General features: G+C 49.9%; 7 protein-coding genes across 7 annotated transcripts; 4 read left to right on the forward strand and 3 right to left on the reverse strand.

Annotated features, from left to right (window-relative positions):
- Window positions 1-8: 8 nt before the first annotated feature.
- EI90DRAFT_3125048 (kinase-like domain-containing protein) lies at window positions 9-2453 on the reverse strand (the record flags this gene model as incomplete). The annotated part of the gene is made up of 7 exons (XM_039063777.1): window positions 9-174; window positions 235-490; window positions 544-1474; window positions 1529-2051; window positions 2117-2213; window positions 2308-2365; window positions 2418-2453. The coding sequence occupies 7 exons, from the start codon at window positions 2451-2453 to the stop codon at window positions 9-11; spliced, it is 2067 nt and encodes a 688-aa protein (XP_038915109.1).
- Window positions 2454-4925: 2472 nt separating this feature from the next.
- EI90DRAFT_1344037 (uncharacterized protein) lies at window positions 4926-5979 on the forward strand. The gene is made up of 4 exons (XM_039051704.1): window positions 4926-4999; window positions 5062-5232; window positions 5303-5408; window positions 5485-5979. The coding sequence occupies exons 2-4, from the start codon at window positions 5186-5188 to the stop codon at window positions 5830-5832; spliced, it is 501 nt and encodes a 166-aa protein (XP_038915110.1). The 5' UTR covers window positions 4926-4999; window positions 5062-5185; the 3' UTR covers window positions 5833-5979.
- A 440-nt stretch (window positions 5980-6419) lies between these two features.
- Window positions 6420-7473, reverse strand: EI90DRAFT_3061977 (uncharacterized protein). The gene has a single exon (XM_039060600.1). It carries the CDS (start codon window positions 7414-7416, stop codon window positions 6481-6483), a length of 936 nt encoding a protein of 311 aa, XP_038915111.1. The 5' UTR covers window positions 7417-7473; the 3' UTR covers window positions 6420-6480.
- Window positions 7474-8876: 1403 nt separating this feature from the next.
- On the forward strand, window positions 8877-10401 carry EI90DRAFT_3061990 (uncharacterized protein). The gene is given in 3 exon segments (XM_039060601.1): window positions 8877-10158; window positions 10228-10320; window positions 10339-10401. The coding sequence occupies 2 exon segments, from the start codon at window positions 9001-9003 to the stop codon at window positions 10240-10242; spliced, it is 1173 nt and encodes a 390-aa protein (XP_038915112.1). The 5' UTR covers window positions 8877-9000; the 3' UTR covers window positions 10243-10320; window positions 10339-10401.
- Window positions 10402-11324: 923 nt separating this feature from the next.
- EI90DRAFT_1344477 (uncharacterized protein) lies at window positions 11325-12447 on the forward strand. Its single transcript, XM_039051705.1, has 2 exons — window positions 11325-12288; window positions 12349-12447. The coding sequence occupies exon 1, from the start codon at window positions 11584-11586 to the stop codon at window positions 12118-12120; it is 537 nt and encodes a 178-aa protein (XP_038915113.1). The 5' UTR covers window positions 11325-11583; the 3' UTR covers window positions 12121-12288; window positions 12349-12447.
- A 1807-nt stretch (window positions 12448-14254) lies between these two features.
- EI90DRAFT_3062003 (uncharacterized protein) lies at window positions 14255-15663 on the reverse strand. Its single transcript, XM_039060602.1, has 2 exons — window positions 14760-15663; window positions 14255-14404 (listed from the first exon to the last, which is right to left on the reverse strand). Exons 1-2 carry the CDS (start codon window positions 15604-15606, stop codon window positions 14316-14318), a joined length of 936 nt encoding a protein of 311 aa, XP_038915114.1. The 5' UTR covers window positions 15607-15663; the 3' UTR covers window positions 14255-14315.
- Window positions 15664-16927: 1264 nt separating this feature from the next.
- EI90DRAFT_3290039 (uncharacterized protein) lies at window positions 16928-18433 on the forward strand (the record flags this gene model as incomplete). The annotated part of the gene is made up of 1 exon (XM_039067202.1): window positions 16928-18433. One exon carries the CDS (start codon window positions 16928-16930, stop codon window positions 18431-18433), a length of 1506 nt encoding a protein of 501 aa, XP_038915115.1.
- Window positions 18434-22075: the final 3642 nt, after the last annotated feature.

A 22075-nucleotide genomic window follows, 5' to 3' on the forward strand; every position in this document is an offset into this window, starting at 1 on the left:
TTAGATCGTCACTTGTTCTTCGCCTCTTTCTTCTTTGGGGAAGGGGGATTGGACTTTGGGGACTTGTGGGGCTTCGGAGATTTGGGCGGAGGTGTTTGGAGTGCTCTCGTCCGCAAGGCAACTTCGCGCTCCTGACAATCCATCGGTGCGACTTCCCCGCATTTCATATGCACTCTGTAAAAGAGACAAGTTACATTCAAGGATGAAGGAAAAGAGGTTGTGAAAGATGCTCACTTCAAGCCGCAGTCATCGCATTCAAGGACAGGTTTCCATCCCAAACGTTTGCCGCACAAATCACATCTACCGCACATTCCTTTTCCAAAAATCAAGTCAAAAGGGCTCCATAATGAGTGACTGTGCCCTGCAACTACGGCATGGGATCGAGAACCGATTGCCGAAATGCTGTCAGCTTTCTTCCCCGACTTCACAAGAGAAAAGCGGTGCAACCGGGGGGGACCTCCCGAATTCGGGGCGTCCTTGGTTTGGTGGTCTGGACCGGCATAGTAGTTAGTGCGGGATTTGGTGTAGTTACCGCTTCCCCACCGATTGGCGTGGTGGCTTCCTTGCCAGTTGAAATAGGGGCAGGTGCGGAATCGGGGAGGATGTCAATCTCCATCTGGTCACACTGCGAATCAGGTAACAGCGAAGGAGTGCCTGCAGTAAAATATGACGTCTTGTCGTCAAGGAAAGGTTCAGGTGTAGGAGCTGTATTTGGTTCACGTGGGTGGTGATTCTTAGGCGCAGGCTGTTGGGTTGCAGAAAGAGCTTGAGGGCGGACTGTCATAATGGACGAACCCTCAGACGAATAGTGAGAACTTGAGATAGTGGACTCGTTAATGGGTCCGTGAGCAGGAAGAAGAGGGGCATGAGCTATGATAGATTCCACACTGTCTGATAAATCTTGCTGGGTGATCTCGTTCACAGGCGGTGCTGAAGGGTTTGGTGCCTGGCGATCAGCGTATTCCGCCATCCACCCTGTGAGCCTCCAAGACATGTCGCTCCCGGAATCATCAACAGTGCTTTGAAGGGCAACTCCATTTTGAGCGAGTATAGCTTCCAATTCTGCATCTTCTTCATCTTCTGAGGGGTCTTCAGCACGAACCGACTCGGGTACCTTTGTCTCAACCGCTGGACCCGTTTCTGGCTTCCGCCCTACATGTATTCCCATACCAAAACTGGGTATACGCCGATCAATGTGCGGGCGTTTGGTCGCGCGGTTAAGGAATGGACTTTTCTTCTCTGGAGCAAGCAGGAATTTGATAGACCCGATATGTGGCTCCTCGACTGTTGTGCCACGGGAAAGGAGTTCAACTTCGATTTCTCCAAGGCGGGTGAGAACTTGTGCCATTGTAGGTCGTTTTTTCCGGTTAGTTGCACAACACGCGAGGGCAAGGTCTAGGAATGCTGGAGGGGTGTCTGGCGAGGCCCGTGAGCGGACCTCGTGAGGATCGATAGCAAAATCTGGTGCCGTTCGCTAAGTGACGACGAGAATGAGTGGGAAGGTCGAGGAATTGGCAATGGCACTCACACAGAATGTCTGTTCGTCCGCCAGTTTGCGAGCAAGAATTTCGCAGAAGATAATCCCTAAGGAAAAGACGTCGGTATCCAATCCAAACTTCTCGCTTTGTTGTATCTCCGGGCTCATGTACGCGTCCGTTCCACAGAATGTCAACTTCCTTGCCTCCACCTCAGTCTGCTCCACAATTCGTGCGAACCCGAAATCAGTCACCTTGATTCGACCATTAGCAGTGATGAGGAGATTTTCTGGCTTCAGATCACGATGAATGCATTGCCGGGCGTGGAGGTAAGCCATTGCTCGCACAATATCAGTCGCAAATGATAGACGGAGCTTCCACGGGAATGGTTTGGCTTTATCCCAGATATACTGCCGCAGATTTCCTAAATGTGGAGTAAGTGCCGAGATGCGCCATTGATAAATGAAGGGATACGAGCCATTCTCAATGAATTCAGAGATGATAAATATCCGATTATCGGGTGGGGGCGCACGAGAAAGAGCGATGTAGAGGACGACATTAGGATGTCGAGCTTCCCTAAGATAGGATGAATGCCAAGTTCAAAGTCGTGAACATCGTTGAACGCCGAGAAGATGCATTACTTCATTATCCTCCATTCGCGATCGAAGTACTTTGACACGTCGTACTCATTGGACGGTAGAACCTCCTTAATCGCGACATCGATTCCCAGGTAGGTTCCTACGTGCAATAAGAGTGTTAGAGGGTTTGTTTCAAGGCGAGAATATCGCGCCTAGACATTACATCAAGGGCGCACAGACCATAGGAGACTTACCTTTGTACACATTACCAAAGGAGCCCGATCCGAGCTTCTTCCACTTCCCCTTGATGTCCTAAAGGGTATTTGTGGTGAGTTCCCTTCGTATCGGGTCAACAGTGGCTCACTTCGAAGGGAATAATGTCGAACTCCAGGGTAGGCATTCGTCCACCACTGCTGATACAAACAGAAAAAGAGCGGCGGTCTGAAAGCAGTTGCAGGGAGTGTCCTGGCACCAAAGGCCTGTATTAGCACAGCCAGTCTAGACGACGGGGTCGGAAGGGGAATCTAAGGTGGTTCACGGCCGTGACCTTAGTCCATAGGAATGAATGTTCGGGCACTACCGAACATTAACCAGGGGAAAGGAGTAAGCGCTCGCTCGGTTCCGCGCGTTTGATTCACAGAAACTGCGCATGTAGCGCCACGATGGAACCGATTGGATAGCTGCGCTTCCAACTAGGATGCTCGATCTTGGAAGTGTGTGCCGTCAATGTCGACCAATTTCTGTGACTGTCTTGGGAATGCCGTCTGGATCTTGACGCTCCTGAAAATGGGTCTCAAGCCTCAACTTGGAGTGTGTTTCCATCATACACCCTGCTTTAACTACCGCCATCGTGTCCCTCGTACAATTGCGGTGCCCTTGTTCTCAATCGTTTCGCCCAATTCGGCCTCACCATATGTTATGCTTTTCCAGAGGCACCTCCATGGTGCAATTGATGGCTACGATATGATTTTGTAATGTAAATAAGCAATGGCATCCACCCGGTTGTTCGATTGGCGTGCAGGGTGGGAACGACTTACCAAATGGGGTTTTGAAGCTCCAACTTCCAAACAAGGCGTTCCCGCAAATACGGGGTCCGCGCGTTTGCCTTTACTCTTTCACCCTTACATTCATACTTCCCCCAATGTCTGCTAAAAGAAAACACACATTTTACTCGCAACCTCCGAATCCTTCAGTAACGTCCAGCCATCGTATACTCCGACTTCTTCCCCAGAACCTCACCGGTTACCATGCTCACCTTACTATAATTGGCATGGTGGACCGGCAGCATCCCATCCCGAGCCCCCCAGGACTGCATCCACTTCGACGTCTTCGAGCAATCTTCAGGATCTGAAGAGCTGCGAATGCGCGGTCCGACCCGTCTTGCTCGGCATCGTCCCAACCTTACCCCACCAACCTGTGGCAGACTCTCCAAATTTCTGAGGGAATTACCCGTAATCAGCACAGTGGGTCGGTGGGGGCTTATCTCAAGTATCTCAGCGCCGCACCCACTTTGGGATCTTCTGCCGATTCTTGGGGTCCAAAGCAAGCGTCCCGAAATTTCGCGACCTTGGCTGGGCCACCTTATAGCGATCCCCAGCTGGATGCATCGTTTCAATCCTATTCTTCTGGCTCGCAGAGCCTCCAAACTGGCGGAAATATTCATTGTACGCAGGCTGGACCAGCGGGACCTCCGAGTTCTGAGCCTCCCCAGGTTGCCGCCCCAAGACTGTCTTTTGGCGGTTCTCTGGATACCCTCAGGTATGCATCCTCGTTAATAGGTTTTATGTGGTTGGAGTGACAGCTTATTGTGACACTGAGCCAGATGCAGGACGACCTCCAGTGCCACGACATGCGACAGCGTTGAATAATAGGTTGCTAAGTTTGTAGCCTAGCTGACGGAATTTCGGCCCAGGTTTCAACATATGTATTCGCCGGAGATACTGCGAATGGAACACAAATTGAGTGATCAGTAAGCTTCCAGAGCCAGGCAGCAGATCATTATTGATACCAGGACAAGTGACGGATCTTCGTAGGCAGGACCCAGCCTCTATATTACATAGAGATCTTCGCCGATTCCTGATTATTCCACGCCCCGTTTTGCGGGGATGTGGCAGGTCCCAATGAGTCTCCTTCCAACGTGGAATGGAAATCAAGGGCCTAAGTATTCCGATGTATAATTACGCATTGGTGTTCGTCCTCTGAGCTGATTCATATAATTCCCGCTACTCTGTAGCGGGTCTTGTAAATTTTTCGACCCTGATTGAATGCGTTTGATGACAAGGTCCTCTATTATTGCCAATTCTAGATAACCCAGGGTTCTCCCAACTCACTAAGCAATTTCTCTTATACCGCACCACCTCACTGTGCTGCTTCTCTCATGCTTTCCGGACCGCCGCTACTTTCCAGTGCCTCGCATATTCTGTTTGGCGACTGTTGCCAAATTCCCATCGGGCCTGCCCCCGCGTGCGTCCATCTTTCCATCCGATTTCCGAATTATGACAGATATCTTCATGATGTACTTACCTTTTTGCTCTCCTCTGTATGCCCGTTTGAATATCATTGTTGTTCACCCGATTTTGGTCGCGCATTGAGACGTCCGAGATTGGAAGGGCCAATGACCTCAACAATTAATTCAGTGTGGGTCATGGAAATTGAATATCATTGGTTCATCTGACGCACTGATCATTTTGCGTTGATGTCTGTTGTGTCTCGTTCGTTTTATGTAAATTTAATGGAGGAACGAGATTAAATGGCCGTCGCCACGCTATTCTTGTCGCATTCGCTCACACAAGAGGAGGACAGAAGAGTGGCGGGACCTGCCGCGTCAGGCGGTGTCCACCAGTTATATATGGACCACATACTGACGTTTGTCCTGCGAAGCCATGTCGGCAGACTGCGGCTCTCATCAGCTTGTGGCCAGGGTAATTTAGCCTGGCCAGTATATAGGTTGGCCGCGGCGGTATCGAAATTTGCTGTGGAAGGCGGCGTTCAACTTGCAGCTTCTTTAGCACAGTATGGGCGGCAGCCAATCACACTTTGTCACCGATCCTATACGAATGGGATTACATCGTTGTTGGAGTGGGACCAGGGGAGACACATAAAGCTGACTGGGGACTGCTGGCTGCGTTCTAAATGAAAAGTTTTGAGTTCTACCCTCGTCTGACGCCTTTTCATGGAGTGTGAATATTCCATATTTTTTTTTTGCCACCTGTCATTCAGCATCATGGTTTCCGCCATTTTCCGCTCTAGGGACTCAGTCGATTATCTCAATCATTCCACGCTTGTGTGCTGCTGTATCTTCAAGACGCCCTTTCGGCACACAGGTATAGATTTTAATAAATTAATATGGAGCAATGTAGGTCCATTTTGCACTGATGTGTGTTCTCCGCCCCTTGTTTTCTTTGCATGATGTGGCTAACGTATTGGCTCAGCACGCGGATTGTGTCACTTTTCTTAAGACCTCTCATCCCGGGAGCTGTGGAAGTCCAACCTATCGAATCTCTGATGCTCCAGTACCAGATGCAACGTCAGGGCCAGGCGCGCCCGATATTGAACTTGTCAGCTTTCCTGCGACATATTCCCATGTTAGGTTGAGCCAGGTGCAAAGTCATTTATGTAGTATAGTGAGCGATCACAATACTAACGGACATATGCTGACGATTCGAAAGCCACTTATTCATCTTAGGCCTGAGAGTCAAGGTTCTGTCACCGTCCAATCCGGGTCAACCTTGGTACCTTATCTAACCGTTACGATCCAGTTATCTGGTGTCGAAAGTTGATTCTCAGGCTTTGTGTGGGGCGTCCGCGTCGTGTTGAAGGTGTCACGCACCAAACCACTTTCGGACCACCTTGTTTTTGTTGACCCTAAGGAGAGACCAAACAATGACATGATGAACATGTACTGGCTTGCTGATCATTGCAAGATTCCGAGGCCCTGACAGACAAAGAGGTTGGGGGTTGGATTCGACTGCACGCCGAGACAGTGTATCATTCGTTGCGTTCGCCGTTAAATATCGGAATGCTGATTTATGTGGAAGCTGATGGGGAGAGGAAATAGTCTAGTGTGGCTCAGATGGCTGATTCACCTTCAAAGGGTGTTGTCGACCCTTCTTTATGTGTGTTTGGTGTCCAGGACTTGCTCATTTGCAGGGATCTGACTGTGGAACACGGAACACGTGTCTATCATTCATTTTCTGTGCGTAACGCGCAGGAGGCCCAACTAAACACGATCCCTGCTTGGGTCCTCCTCTAAACAACAATACAAGAGAGAACACAATGCTCATGGACATAGTAAGACATCAGGACCTTTTGGCCCCATTGCACAAAGAGATGATTATGCTGCGAGCTCGTGCGCTTGTTGGATCTACAAGCAATCGTGTTCAGCAATCGTGTGATGACATTAACCCCCTTGCTACGCATGACGCGACCTATCTTCCACGGAAATCGGGGTGGTTTGGTTGGGCATCGCTTCGCCTGCCCTGATCATTCCTCCGACTTGTAATGGTTGAGGGGTTCGGCGTATCGGGGCTGCCATTGGCGACATTTTGTTCAGATGCGTGAAGGAACCGCGAGCTGTGCGAAGCAATGTTAGGAGTCGGGAAGTTACGTGGTTGACTGCTGGTTGAAGGCGCATGTGAAGGCGACATGGCGTGCCAGTCCGTTACGGTGCGTCGGCCGATTGGTTCAGGTGTTCTAGGCGCATTAGCAGCATAGGTCGGGTTCCAACTAGCGCCACCTTGAGGAACTTGGCCCTCTTCAGGCTGATCTTGACGTCCAGTACCAGAGGACTGCTCCTGGTCTCTCACAAGGATGCCGATTGCGCTAACATGATTAGTTATCTGCGACTGCCTCCTTTGTGTTGAGAAGCGATGGAGTGGTGATTCTGGGGATTCCAATGGAGGTATGGGAAGACTCGGAGAGGATGGTGGTGTTCCGATGGGTTGCGACACAGAGCCTGAGGAAGCTCCCGGAGTGAGTGGCATTCCACCTGAGTAAGCGGCAGGCATGGATTGAATCCCGTGAAAAGGCCATATTTGGCCTGGCTGGGGGGTGGACATCTGTTGGGCACTGCCGGAGAGACGTGGTGTCCCGCCAACTGGGTGATCGCTGCTCAAGTTGCTCGAGGCAGGGGAATCAAAGAATGGAATGTACGAGAGAGTTTCCCCAACCCGATCCGCTGAACGAAGTTGTATTGGGCTCTCGATTTCATGGGGCCCAGTAGAATCGGTGTTTGCAGGGCTAAAGCCTGGTAGGTAAGATGCGGCACCGAATACATTGGGGTCTTTGGGTTCGGGCATTGGAGGGAGTCTCAGTGCCACGACGTCTTCAAAGAGACCACCCATTGTATCTTGGGGCCTCTCCATGTCAGGATCTTGTTGGTCCACACCCACACTGCTGTTGAGAGAGCGAGTTGCACGCGGCCATGTAAGTGACTTCTCATGCACTTCGTGGTCAACCAATTTGCGAATTTTCATCCAAAGCTCGGTTGCACTGTTGTCTAGAAAATTCGGGGCGAATCCCAAGTCGACGTGAATCATCGGTGCACCTATGCCCATCATCTGGTACAGGTACATTCGAAAGCCTACGATGGCAATGCCGTATAGCACACCCGGACAATTTCTCTTTTGATAGGCATCGATCATGTACCGATAGAGTTGATCCACCGCTTTCCTTGTGTCCTCCTTCCTATCTTTAGCAGAAAGTGGCTTATTCTTCACCTCTATCACCAAACAAGTGAGGGAATCCGAGTCTTGATCGAAAAGTCCTGTGTCAGTTACTACGGTAATGTCAGGTCGCAGCAGTTCGCGTTGATCCCGCTTCCCATCTTCTAGTGTATACTGCTGCATAGGCCTGTATAAACTATCTTCCGGGAATACAGCATTCACAATGGCATTGACAGGGCCATAAAGTATTGTCTCGTTGGCAGGCCTCCCGATTCCGAAATACCTAGAATGCTGTTTCCTTTGTCTCTCCAGGTCGCCTGCGAGGCGACCTTGGTCCACAGCGGGTAATCGGGTCTGAAATATTTGAGTTGGGCTATTGAGAAATGATGAGGGCTGTGCTTGGGACGACATAGTGAAGATGGCAGCAAGAAATGTTGCAGGGGGTTTCGATCATGAAGTGCCCGTATGCGCCCCACTTCAATGCCTGGGCTCATGTTCGATCATCAAATCAGAAGCATATCACACAGAAGAGATGTTTTCTTTCGTGGAGCAGCATGCGGCAGCTTTCAGAAGCTGCCTCTGTAGCATTGCCTGCATTATGGACAGTTCTCTTCTTTCATGAACAATCATGTATAAGTATAAGGCGTGTTAATAAAGGCCAAGCTGATATAAGTGCACGGCGGAAATGGAGTATTTGAGGTTGAGGAATACACAGAAATCGTCAGGCTGGAGGATTTCAAAGATAAAGGCTATGTCGCGTAAGATCTAGGACTCGTATAAGAGTTCTGAACCTATGACGCCGTCCCGTCCTCTCGATCTAAACAAGGCCCGTTGCGTCAAACTGGCAGCAAACCGTGTCCTTTGAAGATGGCACGGGCGCAATGGCCTTGGGTATGGTTACGTCGGCACTTGCCCTTCCCGTACGGCAATTGACGAGAAACCGGATTGGTTTTTCTGCATCATATTTACAGACTCACAGAGGCTGGAGTTGGGCTGATCTGGTTCACAGTGTCGGCATTAGGGGTTTAACTCGTCATGATCGAGGAGCTGCGACGAGGATTGGAACATCCCACCCACGCGAAGGGTCCAGTGCGTGCATCCAGATCCTGGAACACACTCCCTTCGGATATTATACACGAAATTGTTCACTACCTCATCCCGTGCCACTTGTATCCTGGGGATGATGACTACTCACCTTCCCCCAAATTTGTGACGAGTTACATCCAGAAACGTGCTGCTTTGGCATCTCTCGCTCTCGTCTCTTGTAATTGGGTCGACCCTGTGATGCGTGGTCTCTATCGTAAAATCACAATATTCATCTGCACCGAAGCATCCGTATATTCTCTCCGCGAGTCACTCAGGTCCCACGGGAACCTCGTTCGAACCATCATTCTCGACTCCCGAACTCGTCATTTGAAGGACCGACCATCTCTCATTGACGAGTTTCCCGATCAGCTGACTCGGTTCAATCAGAGGGCTATACTGATAAACGAAATTATCGCATCATGTCCGCACCTGATGGGCTTGGAAAGTTTTGGCTGGTACAATGATGCCTTTGCCGAACTCGCCCAGTTCAATGACGATTTTGAGACTGTCGTCGCTCCTTCAACCTCCATAAAACATTTTACGTGGACCATTGGGTGTTATTCACATGGGCTGCGCTGTGCTCTCCAGCACCTTTCTCGAACATTAGAAACCTTGATTATTTATGAATGGGATCCAATCACTCCTATGTCTACATTCCGCCGGCCTTTTACTCCCATCTCGCGCCTCCCTTCTTTTCCGCGGCTTTCAGAAATTCGTCTCAAGAAAACGTCAGGCCCCAAATTGCCCCATATGCTTGAGCTTCTTAAAAGTACAGAATGTGTCGGGGATGGTGAGAGTGTTACTTCCCGTTTACGTGTGCTAGAAGTGCAGCGGCCACACTGGTTAACGCCCAAAGATTTCCTATGGATGATACAGACGACAAAAGCATTTTCCAATCTCAGGACGTTGATTCTCACCTGTCGTCCGGTCGGCTCAGACCAGTTCCATATCACCAAAACATGGGAGTGGCATGATTTTTCCGAACTCCCTTGTGCACTTTTCCAAAGCTCCCCACATTTAGAAGAGCTCTCGCTCCTCAGTCCAATTCCACTCTCTTCATTCTCCAAACCGCCTGAAACACTTCGCATATTGCGCACCCTGATTTGGCGGAGTTATTTTGGACCGCGTGAATTCATGCGCTTCCTGCACTCTCCATCGAGTCGAAATCTGAAGCTTATCGAGCTGCAGCATACCTCGAGGACGGCGATGGCGAAGTGGAAAGTTGAGATGGAAACTGTGTTGCAAGTCGGACGTCGTCTTGGGAAAGATATCGTCATCCCGACGGAAATTTATCCCGAGCCGCAATTTAGACAACCTGGTGCAATAATAACCAGAATCACGCGGTACAGTCGCTCTGTATGTATTCCCGCAGTGAACAAATCCATCCAGAAATCTAGTAGAGAGCTGAATGTCGTCTTGGAATAGATGTCGTTATACTAATCTACCCTCTCTAACTCGTCCCGCGCCATTGCCAGACAACATACGGTGACAATAAAGTGGAGAAAGTGCTCGGGTTAACATTTTGGTCATACGTACCATTGGGCCTCCCATACGAATGCCACGATGATCGGACACGAAAACACCCTCTGGACCTTACCCTACCGCTTATCACGCTATCATCAATCATCCTGCTTTGCCCTTTGTTGAGACCCAGCCTTTTCCTGTTCCTCCTCGTTCTCCCCTTCTGTACCTCGTTTCACCTGATTCGTGGTACTTGAGGACTTGGACAAAAAGCATTTCCTCAAAGTCCAGGCCCCCCACCACGCCAGAATAGATGCACACGAGCAAGAAGCAGCCATTCTTGATTCGGGCCTCACTGGGATATGCCCATCCTTCTCACTTTTCCTATCCCTTGGCACCCACAACGCAATTCTCGTCTCACCTGGCTCGCACTGTATGTGGTCCTCCATCTCAGGTGGGTATGATTGCCACCGCCAGTATGGTATTACCAATAATCAAATGGTAATTCCAACCGCGGGCCTTGTCAAATAAATCTTGAGGTCGTGTCCGCGATCCTCATCATCCAATGATGGCACGCAAAAGTTCAGGTACTGATCCTATTGCGGTGGGGTCCTGTGATAATGATCATCAGGATTTAGTATCTGGTGCTGAGAACCGGTGTTCCAGGAACAGGGGCACCACCAATTCCCAAATAGTAGGACGACATTATTGCTTGTTCGTTGTCTATGCGTTGCTTTGCTCTATGACCACCTTGAGATCAGGAACTGATGCTTTCGCTCGCGATACATACGAGCCTCGATGATGCATGTAAGTTGAGGGGGAGTTCTGCTGTTACAGCAAACCCCGGCACGAACCTAACCTTCATGCGGTGCCCCTGTTTAAAACTAATGCGAAAACTGTGGGTTATTATCCCGCTGTAAACCCAACCCTCCTTTTCTTTGCGCCACTACCTTTTGGGACGATGAGGCGCGATAGTGTGGCCTCCGTAAGTCCAGAGGGGGCTGGCAGAGGAGCGCGGGTTCGAGTCCTGCCATTGCCCCAGCCCTTCTCTCTCTCTCCTCCACTACTTCTTGGGATTGTGAGGTGCGACGGTGGTGGCGCCAATGGTGCCCCCCATAAGCCCAGAGGGCACTGGCCGGAGGGGTGCGGGTCCAAGTCCCGCTATCACCCCAACCCTCTTCTACTCATCTTCTCCACTACCCCTTACCGTGACGAAGCGCGATAGTGGCACCGCCAACGGTAGCCCCGTGAGCCCGGGCCGAAAGGAATGTCCTGCCGTCACCCCAACAATTTCATTTCTCTCCACTGCCCCTTCTACCAATGGCCTCTCTGCCACATGCCTCTATGCATGAGCAGGATACCAACAGTCAGCGCGGCCACTTTATCCATCTATCAGCTAACCGTGATACACATCCGCGAAAGCACCGTTTGCCTCAATCCACCCGCAAGAACCGTGTAATCGAACACCAACACAACCATGGGTACACAGCAGCAAATCATGCGACCTGGGGGGCTGCTCACCTTACTATAATTGGCATGGTGAACCCATCCCCAACCCCCCAGAACTGCATCCACTTCGAGGTCTTCGAGCAATCTTCAGGATCTGAAGAGCTAGATAGAATTTGCGAATGCGCGGTCCGACCCGTCTTACAGTCCTGTATAGCTCGGCATCGTCCCAACCTTACCCCACCAACCCGTGGCAGACTCTCCAAATTTCTGAGGGAATTCCCCGTAATCAGCGCAGTGGGTCGGTGGGAGCTTATCTCAAGTATCCTAGCGCCGCATCCACTTTGGGATCTTCTGCCGATTCTTGGGGTCCAAAGGAAATTTCGCGACCTTGGCTGGGCCACCTTATAGCGATCCTCGGCTGGATGCATCGTTTCAATCCTATTCTTCTGGCTCGCAGAGCCTCCAAACTGGCGGAAATATTCATTGTACGCAGGCTGGACCAGCGGGACCTCGTTCTGAGCCCCCCCAGGTTGCCGCCCCAAGACTGTCTTTTGGCGGTTCTCTGGATACCCTCAGGTATGCATCTTCGTTAATAGGTTTCATGTGGTTGGAGTGACAGCTTATTGTGACACTGAGCTAGATGCAGGACGATCTTCAGTGCCACGACATGCGACAGCGTTGAATAATGACTAGGTTGCTAATTTTGTAGCCTAGCTGACGGAATTTCGGCCCAGTTTTCAACATATGTATTCGCCGGAGATACTGCGAATGGAACACAAATTGAGTGATCAGTAAGCTTCCAGAGCCAGGCAGCAGATCATTATTGTTACCACGATAAGTGACGGATCTTCGCCGATTCCTGATTATTCCACGCCTCATTTTGCGGGGATGTGGCAGGTCCCAATGAGTCTCCTTTCAACGTGGAATGGAAATTAAGGGCCTAACTATTCCGATGTATAATTACGCATTGGTGTTCGTCCTCTGAGCTGATTCATATAATATATGGACCACATACTGACTTTTGTCGTGCGAAGCCATGTCGGCAGACTGCGGCTCTCATCAGCTTGTGGCCAGGGTAATTTAGCCTGGCCAGTATATAGGTTGGCCGCGGCGGTATCGAAATTTGCTGTGGAAGGCGGCGTTCAACTTGCAGCTTCTTTAGCACAGTATGGGCGGCAGCCAATCACACTTTGTCACCGATCCTATACGAATGGGATTACATCGTTGTTGGAGTGGGACCAGGGGAGACACATAAAGCTGACTGGGGACTGCTGGCTGCGTTCTAAATGAAAAGTTTTGATTTCTACCCTCGTCTGACGGATAAGCTCATCGCCTTTTCATGGACTGTGAATATTCCATGTTTTGTTTTGCCACCTGTCATTCAGCATCATGGTTTCCGCCATTTTCCGCTCTAGGGACTCAGTCGATTATCTCAATCATTCCACGCTTGTGTGCTGCTGTATCTTCTCCAAGACGCCCTTTCGGCACACTAAAAATATATATATATCAAGTATAGATTTTAATAAATTGTAATGGAGCAATGTAATGTTTGTTCTCCGCCACTTGTTAACTTTTCTTTGATGTGGCTAACGTATTGGCTCAGCACGCGGCTTTTCTTAAGACCTCTCAATTGGCCTCATCCAGGGAGCTATGGAAGTCCAACCTATCGAGTCTCTGATGCCCCAGTACCAGATGCAACGTCAGGGCCAGACGCGCCCGATATTGAACTTGTCAGCTTTCCTGCGACATATTCCCATGTTGGTTCTATCCCCGTTGAGCCAGGTGCAAAGTCATTTATGTAGTATAGTGAGCGATCACAATACTAACGTATGCTAATGGACATATGCTGACGATTCGAAAGCTACTTATTCATCTTAGGCCTGAGAGTCAAGGTTCTGTCACTGTCCAACCTTGGTACCTTATCTAACCATTACGATCCAGTTGTCTGGAGTCGAAAGTTGATTTTCAGGCCTTGTGTGGGGCGTCCGCGTCGTGTTGAAGGTATCATGCACCAAACCACTTTCGGACCACCTTGTTTTTGTTGACCCTAACGAGAGAACAAACAATGACATGACGAACATGTACTGGCTTGCTGATCATTGCAAGATTCCGAGGCCCTGACAGACAAAGAGGTTGGGGGTTGGATTCGACTGCACGCCGAGACAGTGTATCGTTGCGTTCGCCGTTAAATATCGGAATGCTGATTTATGTGGAAGCTGATGGGGAGAGGAAATAGTCTGGTGTGGCTCAGATGGCTGATTCACCTTCAAAGGGTGTTGTCGACCCTTCTTTATGTGTGTTTGGTGTCCAGGACTTGCGCATTTGCAGGGATCTGACTGTGGAACACGGAACACGTGTCTATCATTCATTTTCTGTGCGTAACGCGCAGGAGACCCAACTAAACACGATCCCTGCTTGGGTCCTCTAAACAACAATACAAGAGAGAACACAATGCTCATGGACATAGTAAGACATCAGGACCTTTTGGCCCCATTGCACAAAGAGATGATTATGCTGCGAGCTCGTGCGCTTGTTGGATCTACAAGCAATCGTGTTCAGCAATCGTGTGATGACACTAACCCCCTTGCTACGCATGATGCGACCTATCTTCCACGGAAATCGGGGTGGTTTGGTTGGGCATCGCTTCGCCTGCCCTGATCATTCCTCCGACTTGTAATGGTTGAGGGGTTCGGTGTTAGAATTCTTGGTTTTATGGTGTTCGCTATGACCAACTCACGTTTGGTGATGTTGAGTCGTGTGGCGTTTAGATTTACACCTATTGCCTTTCTTGGTGGCGTCCGTGCCAAAGTCAGTGCGCATTCATAGCGCCTGACTATAAAACCCCAATTTTTTGGACAACCCAACTTTCCCTCAGTTCACGTACAACGGGACTGAGGTATGTTGGTTATATCATGTTTTAAATCATGTATTAAACATTAGTCCACCAGCGATAAACTCGCTAGGTGATTACTTTCTAATCTATTCTAGTTCACGTACAACGGGACTGAGCGATAAACTCGCTAGTCCAACATTTCGTCTAATATTCGGCGTATCGGGGCTGCCATTGGCGACATTTTGTTCAGATGCGTGAAGGAACCGCGAGCTGTGCGAAGCAATGTTAGGTGTCGGGAAGCTACGTGGTTGACTGCTGGTTGAAGGCGCATGTGAAGGCGACATGGCGTGCCAGTCCGTTATGGTGCGTCGGCCGATTGGTTCAGGTGTTCTAGGCGCATTAGCAGCATAGCTCGAGTTCCAACTAGCGCCACCTTGAGGAACTTGGTCCTCTTCAGGTTGATCTTGACGTCCAGTACCAGAGGACTGCTCCTGGTCTCTCACAAGGATGCCGATTGCGCTAACATGATTAGTTATCTGCGACTGCCTCCTTTGTGTTGAGAAGCGATGGAGTGGTGATTCTGGGGATTCCAATGGAGGTATGGGGAGATTCGGAGAGGATGGTGGTGTCCCGATGGGTTGCGACACAGAGCCTGAGGAAGCTCCCGGAGTGAGTGGCATTCCACCTGAGTAAGCGGCAGGCATGGATTGAATCCCGTGAAAAGGCCATATTTGGCCTGGCTGGGGGGTGGACATCTGTTGGGCACTGCCGGGGAGACGTGGTGTCCCGCCAACTGGGTGATCGCTGCTCAAGTTGCTCGAGGCAGGGGAATCAAAGAACGGAATGTACGAGAGAGTTTCCCCAACTCGATCTGCGGAACGAAGTTGTATTGGGCTCTCGATTTCATGGGGCCCAGTAGAATCGGTGTTTGCAGGGCTAAAGCCTGGCAGGTAAGACGCGGCACTAAATACATTGGGGTCTTTGGGTTCCGGCATTGGAGGGAATTTCAACGCCCCGGTATCTTCAAAGAGATCTTCCATCGTATCTTGGGATCTTTCCATGTCAGCATCTTGTTGGGCCACACCCACCCTGCTGTTAAGAGAGCGAGTTGCACGCGGCCACGTAACTGACTTCGTACGCACTTCATTGTCAACCAATCTGCGAATTTCCATCCAACGCCCGGTTGCGCTGTTGTCTAGGAAATTTGGGGCAAATCCCAACTCGACATGAATCATCGGTGCACCTATGCCCATCATCTGGTACAGGTACATTCGAAAGCCTACGATGGCAATGCCGTATAGCACATCCGGACAACGTCTCTTTTGATAGGCATCGATCATGTATCGATAGAGTTGATCCACCGCTTTCCTTGTGTCCTCCTTCCTATCTTTAGCAGAAAGTGGCTTATTCTTCACCTCTATCACCAAACAAGTGAGGGAATCCGAGTCTTGATCGAAAAGTTCTGTGTCAGTTACTACGGTAATGTCAGGTCGCAGCAGTTCGCGTTGATCCCGCTTCCCATCTTCTAGTGTATACTGCTGCATAGGCCTGTATAAACTATTTTCTGGGAATACAGCATTCACAATGGCGTTGACAGGGCCATAAAGTATTGTCTCGTTGGCAGGCCTCCCGATGCCGAAATACCTAGAATGCTGTTTCCTTTGTCTCTCCAGGACGCCTGCAAGGCGACCTTGGTCCACAGCGGGTAATCGAGTCTGAAATATTTGAGTTGGGCTATTAAGAGATGAGGGCTGTGCTTGGGACGACATGGCAGATAGGGAAGATGGCAGCAAGAAATGTTGCAGGGGTTGGGTTCCGATCATGAAGTGCCCGTATGCACCCGGGCTCATGTTCGATCATCAAATCAGAAGCACATCATACGGAAGAGAAAATTTCTTTCATGGAGTATATAGTATGCGGCAGCTTTCAGAAGTTGGCTCTGTAGTATTGCCGGCATTATTGACGGTCCTTTTCTTTCATGCAAAATCATGTACAAGTAGAAGACATGTTAACAATGGTCAGCCTGATCATATAAGTACTCCCTTATTTGAGGTTGAGGAATACACGGAAATCCTCAGGTTGGAGGAATGATTATCAATGCAATGGCCCCCGTCGTCTTGACCTAAACAAGGCCCGTTGTGTCAAACTGGCAGCAAACCATATATGTCCTCTGAAGACAGCACGGGCGATCGAAGTTACAACCGAATATAATATCAACAGCGTTGGTATGATTAAGTCGGCACTTGCCCTTCCCGTACGGCAATTGACGAGAGACCAACAGCACAGTTGGCCTTTCTGCATCATATTTACGTAGTCACAGAAGCTGGAGTCCTACTTGGCCTGATCCAGTTCCAAGCGTCGGCGTTAAGGGTTTGGCGCGTCATGGCCAAGGAGCTGCGACGAGGATTAGAACATCACGCCCACGCGAGGGGTCCATTGCGTGCATCCAGATCCTGGAACACACTCCCTTCGGATATTATACACGAAATTGTTCACTATCTCATCCCGTGTCATTTGTATCCCGGGGATGATGGCTACACATCTTCTTTCCGTCAATTTGTGACGAGTCACATCCAGGAACGTGCCGCTTTGGCATCTCTCGCTCTCGTCTCCTGTAATTGGGTCAACCCTGTGATGCGTGGCCTCTATCGTAAAATCGCAATATTCATCTGCACCGAAGCATCCGTATATTCTCTCCGCGAATCACTAAAGTCCCATGGGAACCTCGTTCGAACCATCATCCTCGATTCTCGAATCCGTCACTTAAAGAACCGACCATCTCTCATTGACAAGTTCCCCGATCAGCTGACTCGGTTCAATCAGAGGGCTATACTGATAAACGAAATTATCGCATCATGTTCGCACCTGATGGGCTTGGAGAGTTTTGGCTGGTGCGATGATGCCTTTGCCGAACTCGCCCAGTTTAATGACAACTTTGAGACTGTCGTCGCTTCTTCAACCTCCATAAAACGTTTTATGTGGACGAGTGGGTGTTATTCACACGGGCTGCGCTGTGCTCTCCAGCACCTTTCTCGGACATTAGAAACCTTGATTATTTATGAATGGGATCCAATCACTCCTATGTCCACATTCCGCCGGCCTTTTACTCCCATCTCGCGCCTCCCTTCTCTTCCACGACTTTCAGAAATCCGTCTTAAGAAAACGTCAGGCCCCAAATTACCCCATATGCTTGAGCTTCTTAAAAGTACAGAATGTGTTGGGGAAGATGAGAGTGTTACTTCCCATTTACGTGTGCTAGAAGTGCAGCGGCCATACTATTTAACGCCCAAGGATTTCTTATGGATGATACAAACGACCAAAGCGTTTTCCAATCTCAGGACGTTGATTCTCACCTGTCGTCCGGTCGGCTCAGACCAGTTCCCTATCACCAAAATATGGGAATGGCATGATTTTTCCGAACTCCCTTGTGCACTTTTCCAAAGCTCCCCACATTTAGAAGAGCTCTCGCTCCTCAGTCCAATTCCACTCTCTTCATTCTCCAAACCGCCTGAAACACTTCGCATATTGCGCACCCTAATTTGGCGGAGTTATTTTGGGCCGCGTGAATTCATGCGCTTCCTGCACTCTCCATCGAGTCGAAATCTGAAGCTTATCGAGCTACAGCATACCTCGAGGACGGCGATGGCGAAGTGGAAAGTTGAACTGGAAACTGTCTTACAAGTCGGACGTCGTCTTGGGAAAGATATCATCATCCCGACGGAAATTTATCCCGAGCCGCAATTTAGACAACCTGGTGCAATAATAACCAGAATCACGCGGTACAGTCGCTCTGTATGTATTCCCACAGTGGACAAATCCATCCAGAAATCTCGCAGAGCTGAATGTCGCCTTGGAACAGATGTCGTTATACTAATCTACCCGCTCTAACTCGTCCCGCGCCATGACCAGACAACCTACGGTGACAATAAAATGGGGAAAGTGCTCGGGTTAACATTTTGGTCATACGTACCATTGGGCCTCCCATACGAATGCCACGATGATCGGACACGAAAACACCCTCTGGACCTTACCCCACCGCTTATCACGCTATCATCAATCATCCTGCCTTGCCCTTTGTTGAGATCCAGCTTGTTCCTGTTCCTCCTCGTTCTCCCCTTCTGTACCTCTCGTTTCATCTGATTCGTGGTACTCGAGGACTTGGACAAAAAGCATTCCCTCAAAGTCCAGACCCCCCACCACGCCAGAACAGATGCACACGAGCAAGAAGCAGCCATTCTCGATTCGGGCGTCACTGGGATACGCTCATCCTTCTCACTTTTCCTATCCCTTGGCACCCACAACGTAATTCTCGCACCTGACTCGCGCTGTATGCGGCGCCGTCTAATCCTCCATCTCAGATGGGTATCATTGTTACCACCGGTATGGTATTACCAATAATCGAATGGTAATTCCAACTGCGGGCCTTGTCAAACAAATCTTGAGGTCGTGTCCGCGATCCTTATCATCCAATGATGGCACGCAAAAGTTCAGGTACTGACGCTATTGCGGTGGGGTCCTGCGATAATGATCATCAGGATTTAGTGAATATCTGGTGCTGAGAACCGCTGTTCCAGGAACAGAGACACCACTAATTCCCAAATAGTAGGACGGCCTTATTGCTTGTTCGTTGTCTATGCGTTGCTTTTCTCTATGACCGCCTTGAGATCAGGAACTGATGCTTTCGCTTGCGATACATACGAGCCTCGATGATGCATGTAAGTTGAGGGGGAGTTCTGCTATTACAGCAAACCCCGGCACGAACCTAACCTTCATGCGGTGCCCCTGTTTAAACTAATGCGAAAACTGTGGGTTATTATCCCGCTGTGAACCCAACCCTCCTTTTCTTTGCGCCACTACCTTTTGGGACGATGAGGCGCGATAGTGTGGCCTCCGTAAGTCCAGAGGGGGCTGGCAGAGGAGCGCGGGTCCGAGTCCTGCCATTGCCCTAGCCCTTCTTTCTCTCTCCTCCACTACTTCTTGGGATTGTGAGGTGCGACGGTGGTGGCGCCAATGGTGCCCCCCGTAAGCCCAGAGAGCACTGGCCGGAGGAGTGCGGGTCCAAGTCCCGCTATCACTCCAACCCTCTTCTACTCGTCTTCTCCACTACCCCTTACCGTGACGAAGCGCGATAGTGGCACCGCCAACGGTAGCCCCGTGAGCCCGGGCCGAAAGGAATGTCCTGCCGTCACCCCAACAATTTCATTTCTCTCCACTGCCCCTTCTACCAATGGCCTCTCTGCCACATGCCTCTATGCATGAGCAGGATACCAACAGTCAGCGCGGCCACTTTATCCATCCATCAGCTAACTGTGACACACATCCGCGAAAGCACCGCTTGCCTCAATCCACCCGCAAGAACCGTGTAATCGAACACCAACACAACCATGGGTACACAGCAGCAAATCATGCAACCTGGGGGGCTGCACAACTTCATTCTCTTCCATACCATCCGATACTTGATGTCTCATACTTTCTCGGTCAATCAACCTTGGCCGCGGGATAATAAGAGAGATTCACATCATCATCAAACAATCTTTACCTAAGTAATAATGTATATACTACCATGCTGCGGCCACTCCAACTGTGGACGAGACAAGCTCCGCCTGATGTAATCCTTCCACTCAAAGACTTTCACTTGGGAGTTGCGGGCCCTTGAGGATATTCTCATCTGGCTCTTTAATTCAAAGCATAAATGATGTAAAAATGCTCTCCCGCTTCGCGGTTCGTGAGTTTTGTATTCACGCCGTTAGGCCATGACTAATTAAAGTGTCCACTGCAGACGATAGCAATGACCTTAAATCTCCATACAATTCAAGTCAACACCCGACCCAAACAAGCAGTGGATTGTTTGTCCCATGTGCTTTATTCTTGACTTTTTCGTTCAGGAGTACTTTTAGACGAGCTCTCGAAACTACCAGATCATTCGAAGGAACCAAGAATGATTTTTGTCTGGTTGTGTACAGGGAAAACCGCGATATATATGTGTGTCGCCTCTACACTTAACGACAACAAGTGCATGCTTGTCCGACAAGTACGAAACTCAGAATCTTTGAGGAGCGCTCGGGGCTCTTCCGGGGAGGCAGATGGAAGCTTGAATCATCAACCCCATGCGCGAACTTGAGGATATCGTCCTCGGAGAAGGACCGTTTTGTCATCGACAAGTGCGGGGGTCCAGAAGAACGACGCTTGCTCGAGGAGCTCCCTTCGGCGTTCGCGATATCAGTCTGTTGTCGTCCTGAAATGCGAGTTGTTTTGGCTTGGGGCTTTGGGTTGGGACTGTTTTCACCATTCGTCGTATGATCGATGAAGGGTTCCGACATAGGATTCACGATGTGAACCGGAGACCTCGACGCTTCCGCTTCGGCCCGATCTGAATCTGCGAAGTTTGCTTTCAGGTTCAACGAGTTCTGTGAATCGGTGTTCGTAAATCCAGAGAGGCACTGAGTGATCTCAACTTGGAGTACCTGCGCATACTGCGGCGAGCCTATATGGCCGATTCCATACGTATCCGACCCCAAATTACGACAATTATCGTGAAGTTGTTGGAATGATTGTTGCAAGTGAACGTGCTTTGTCAGCGGAGTCCATGTAAAGGAATTCGTTACGGGCGCGTGCATGCATGGGATCCGCTTGGATTCTCGATAACGATGCCGAGCCTCCTTGCTCGTATCTCGTCCCGAGCCTGAACTCCCCGATCTCGTTGTCCCTTTGACCTCGAAGGGGAACGCAACTCATGCACGAGATTCTGAGAGAGCTTAGGGTTCCAGCCCTCAATGAGTACCGTCTTCACCAAGTAACTCCGTCATGGACGACTCTGGTACGGCGATCGGTGGGATTCAGAAGGATCTTATCCCTCGTCTTACTCCCTCCAAGCTAGAAAAGACATGACTAGATGGATGGTATGAAAGCCCCATTGTTGATATCAGCCAAGTCGTTTGGTGCCTCGGTTTATTTTGATAATAGTTTTGATGTTGTGTGCGTTGGAGGCATCTTGCAGTGAGAAGGTGCAGCCGTATCGCAAGTCTCGCAACATTAGAGAGGATTGGCGTTGGCTTTCCAATGTCAAAGAGTGTCGTTCTCACGTACGTATCAAGCAATGAAAGGGATGCGTGCCGGAAAGAACTTTCAGCCTTCAAGCACAGCGTCCCTAGAAGCACGCTGGTCCTTTTTGAATAACACATTCACAGGATGATCCCCGACTGCACCACTTGATGTCACTGCGCTCATCAGAGTTGATCCTGACCACCGAGCGTATCTCAGTGATTGCCCGGCCCCACTATGGCACTATGAACAAATCGACCCAATTCCCTTGACATGGCCATGTTGCCTGACTGAGTCAATCGCTGTGCTGAACACCTGGCCACAAGGCATGGTACTGGCCCCGTCCTGAACAAAATTAAACATGAAGACACCCACAGTGTCAAGGCGATGAAACGAGATGTAGTGGATTCGCACAAGATTTGCAAAAATCCGCAAGAGGAAAAACCAACTCAGTGAGAACCAAGCTAATAAGTGCGACGGTCTTCTGGC

The sequence above is a fragment of the Cantharellus anzutake genome (genome assembly GCF_015039405.1).
Source record: "Cantharellus anzutake strain C23 chromosome Unknown EI90scaffold_30, whole genome shotgun sequence".
Taxonomy (NCBI): Eukaryota; Fungi; Basidiomycota; class Agaricomycetes; order Cantharellales; family Hydnaceae; genus Cantharellus; species Cantharellus anzutake.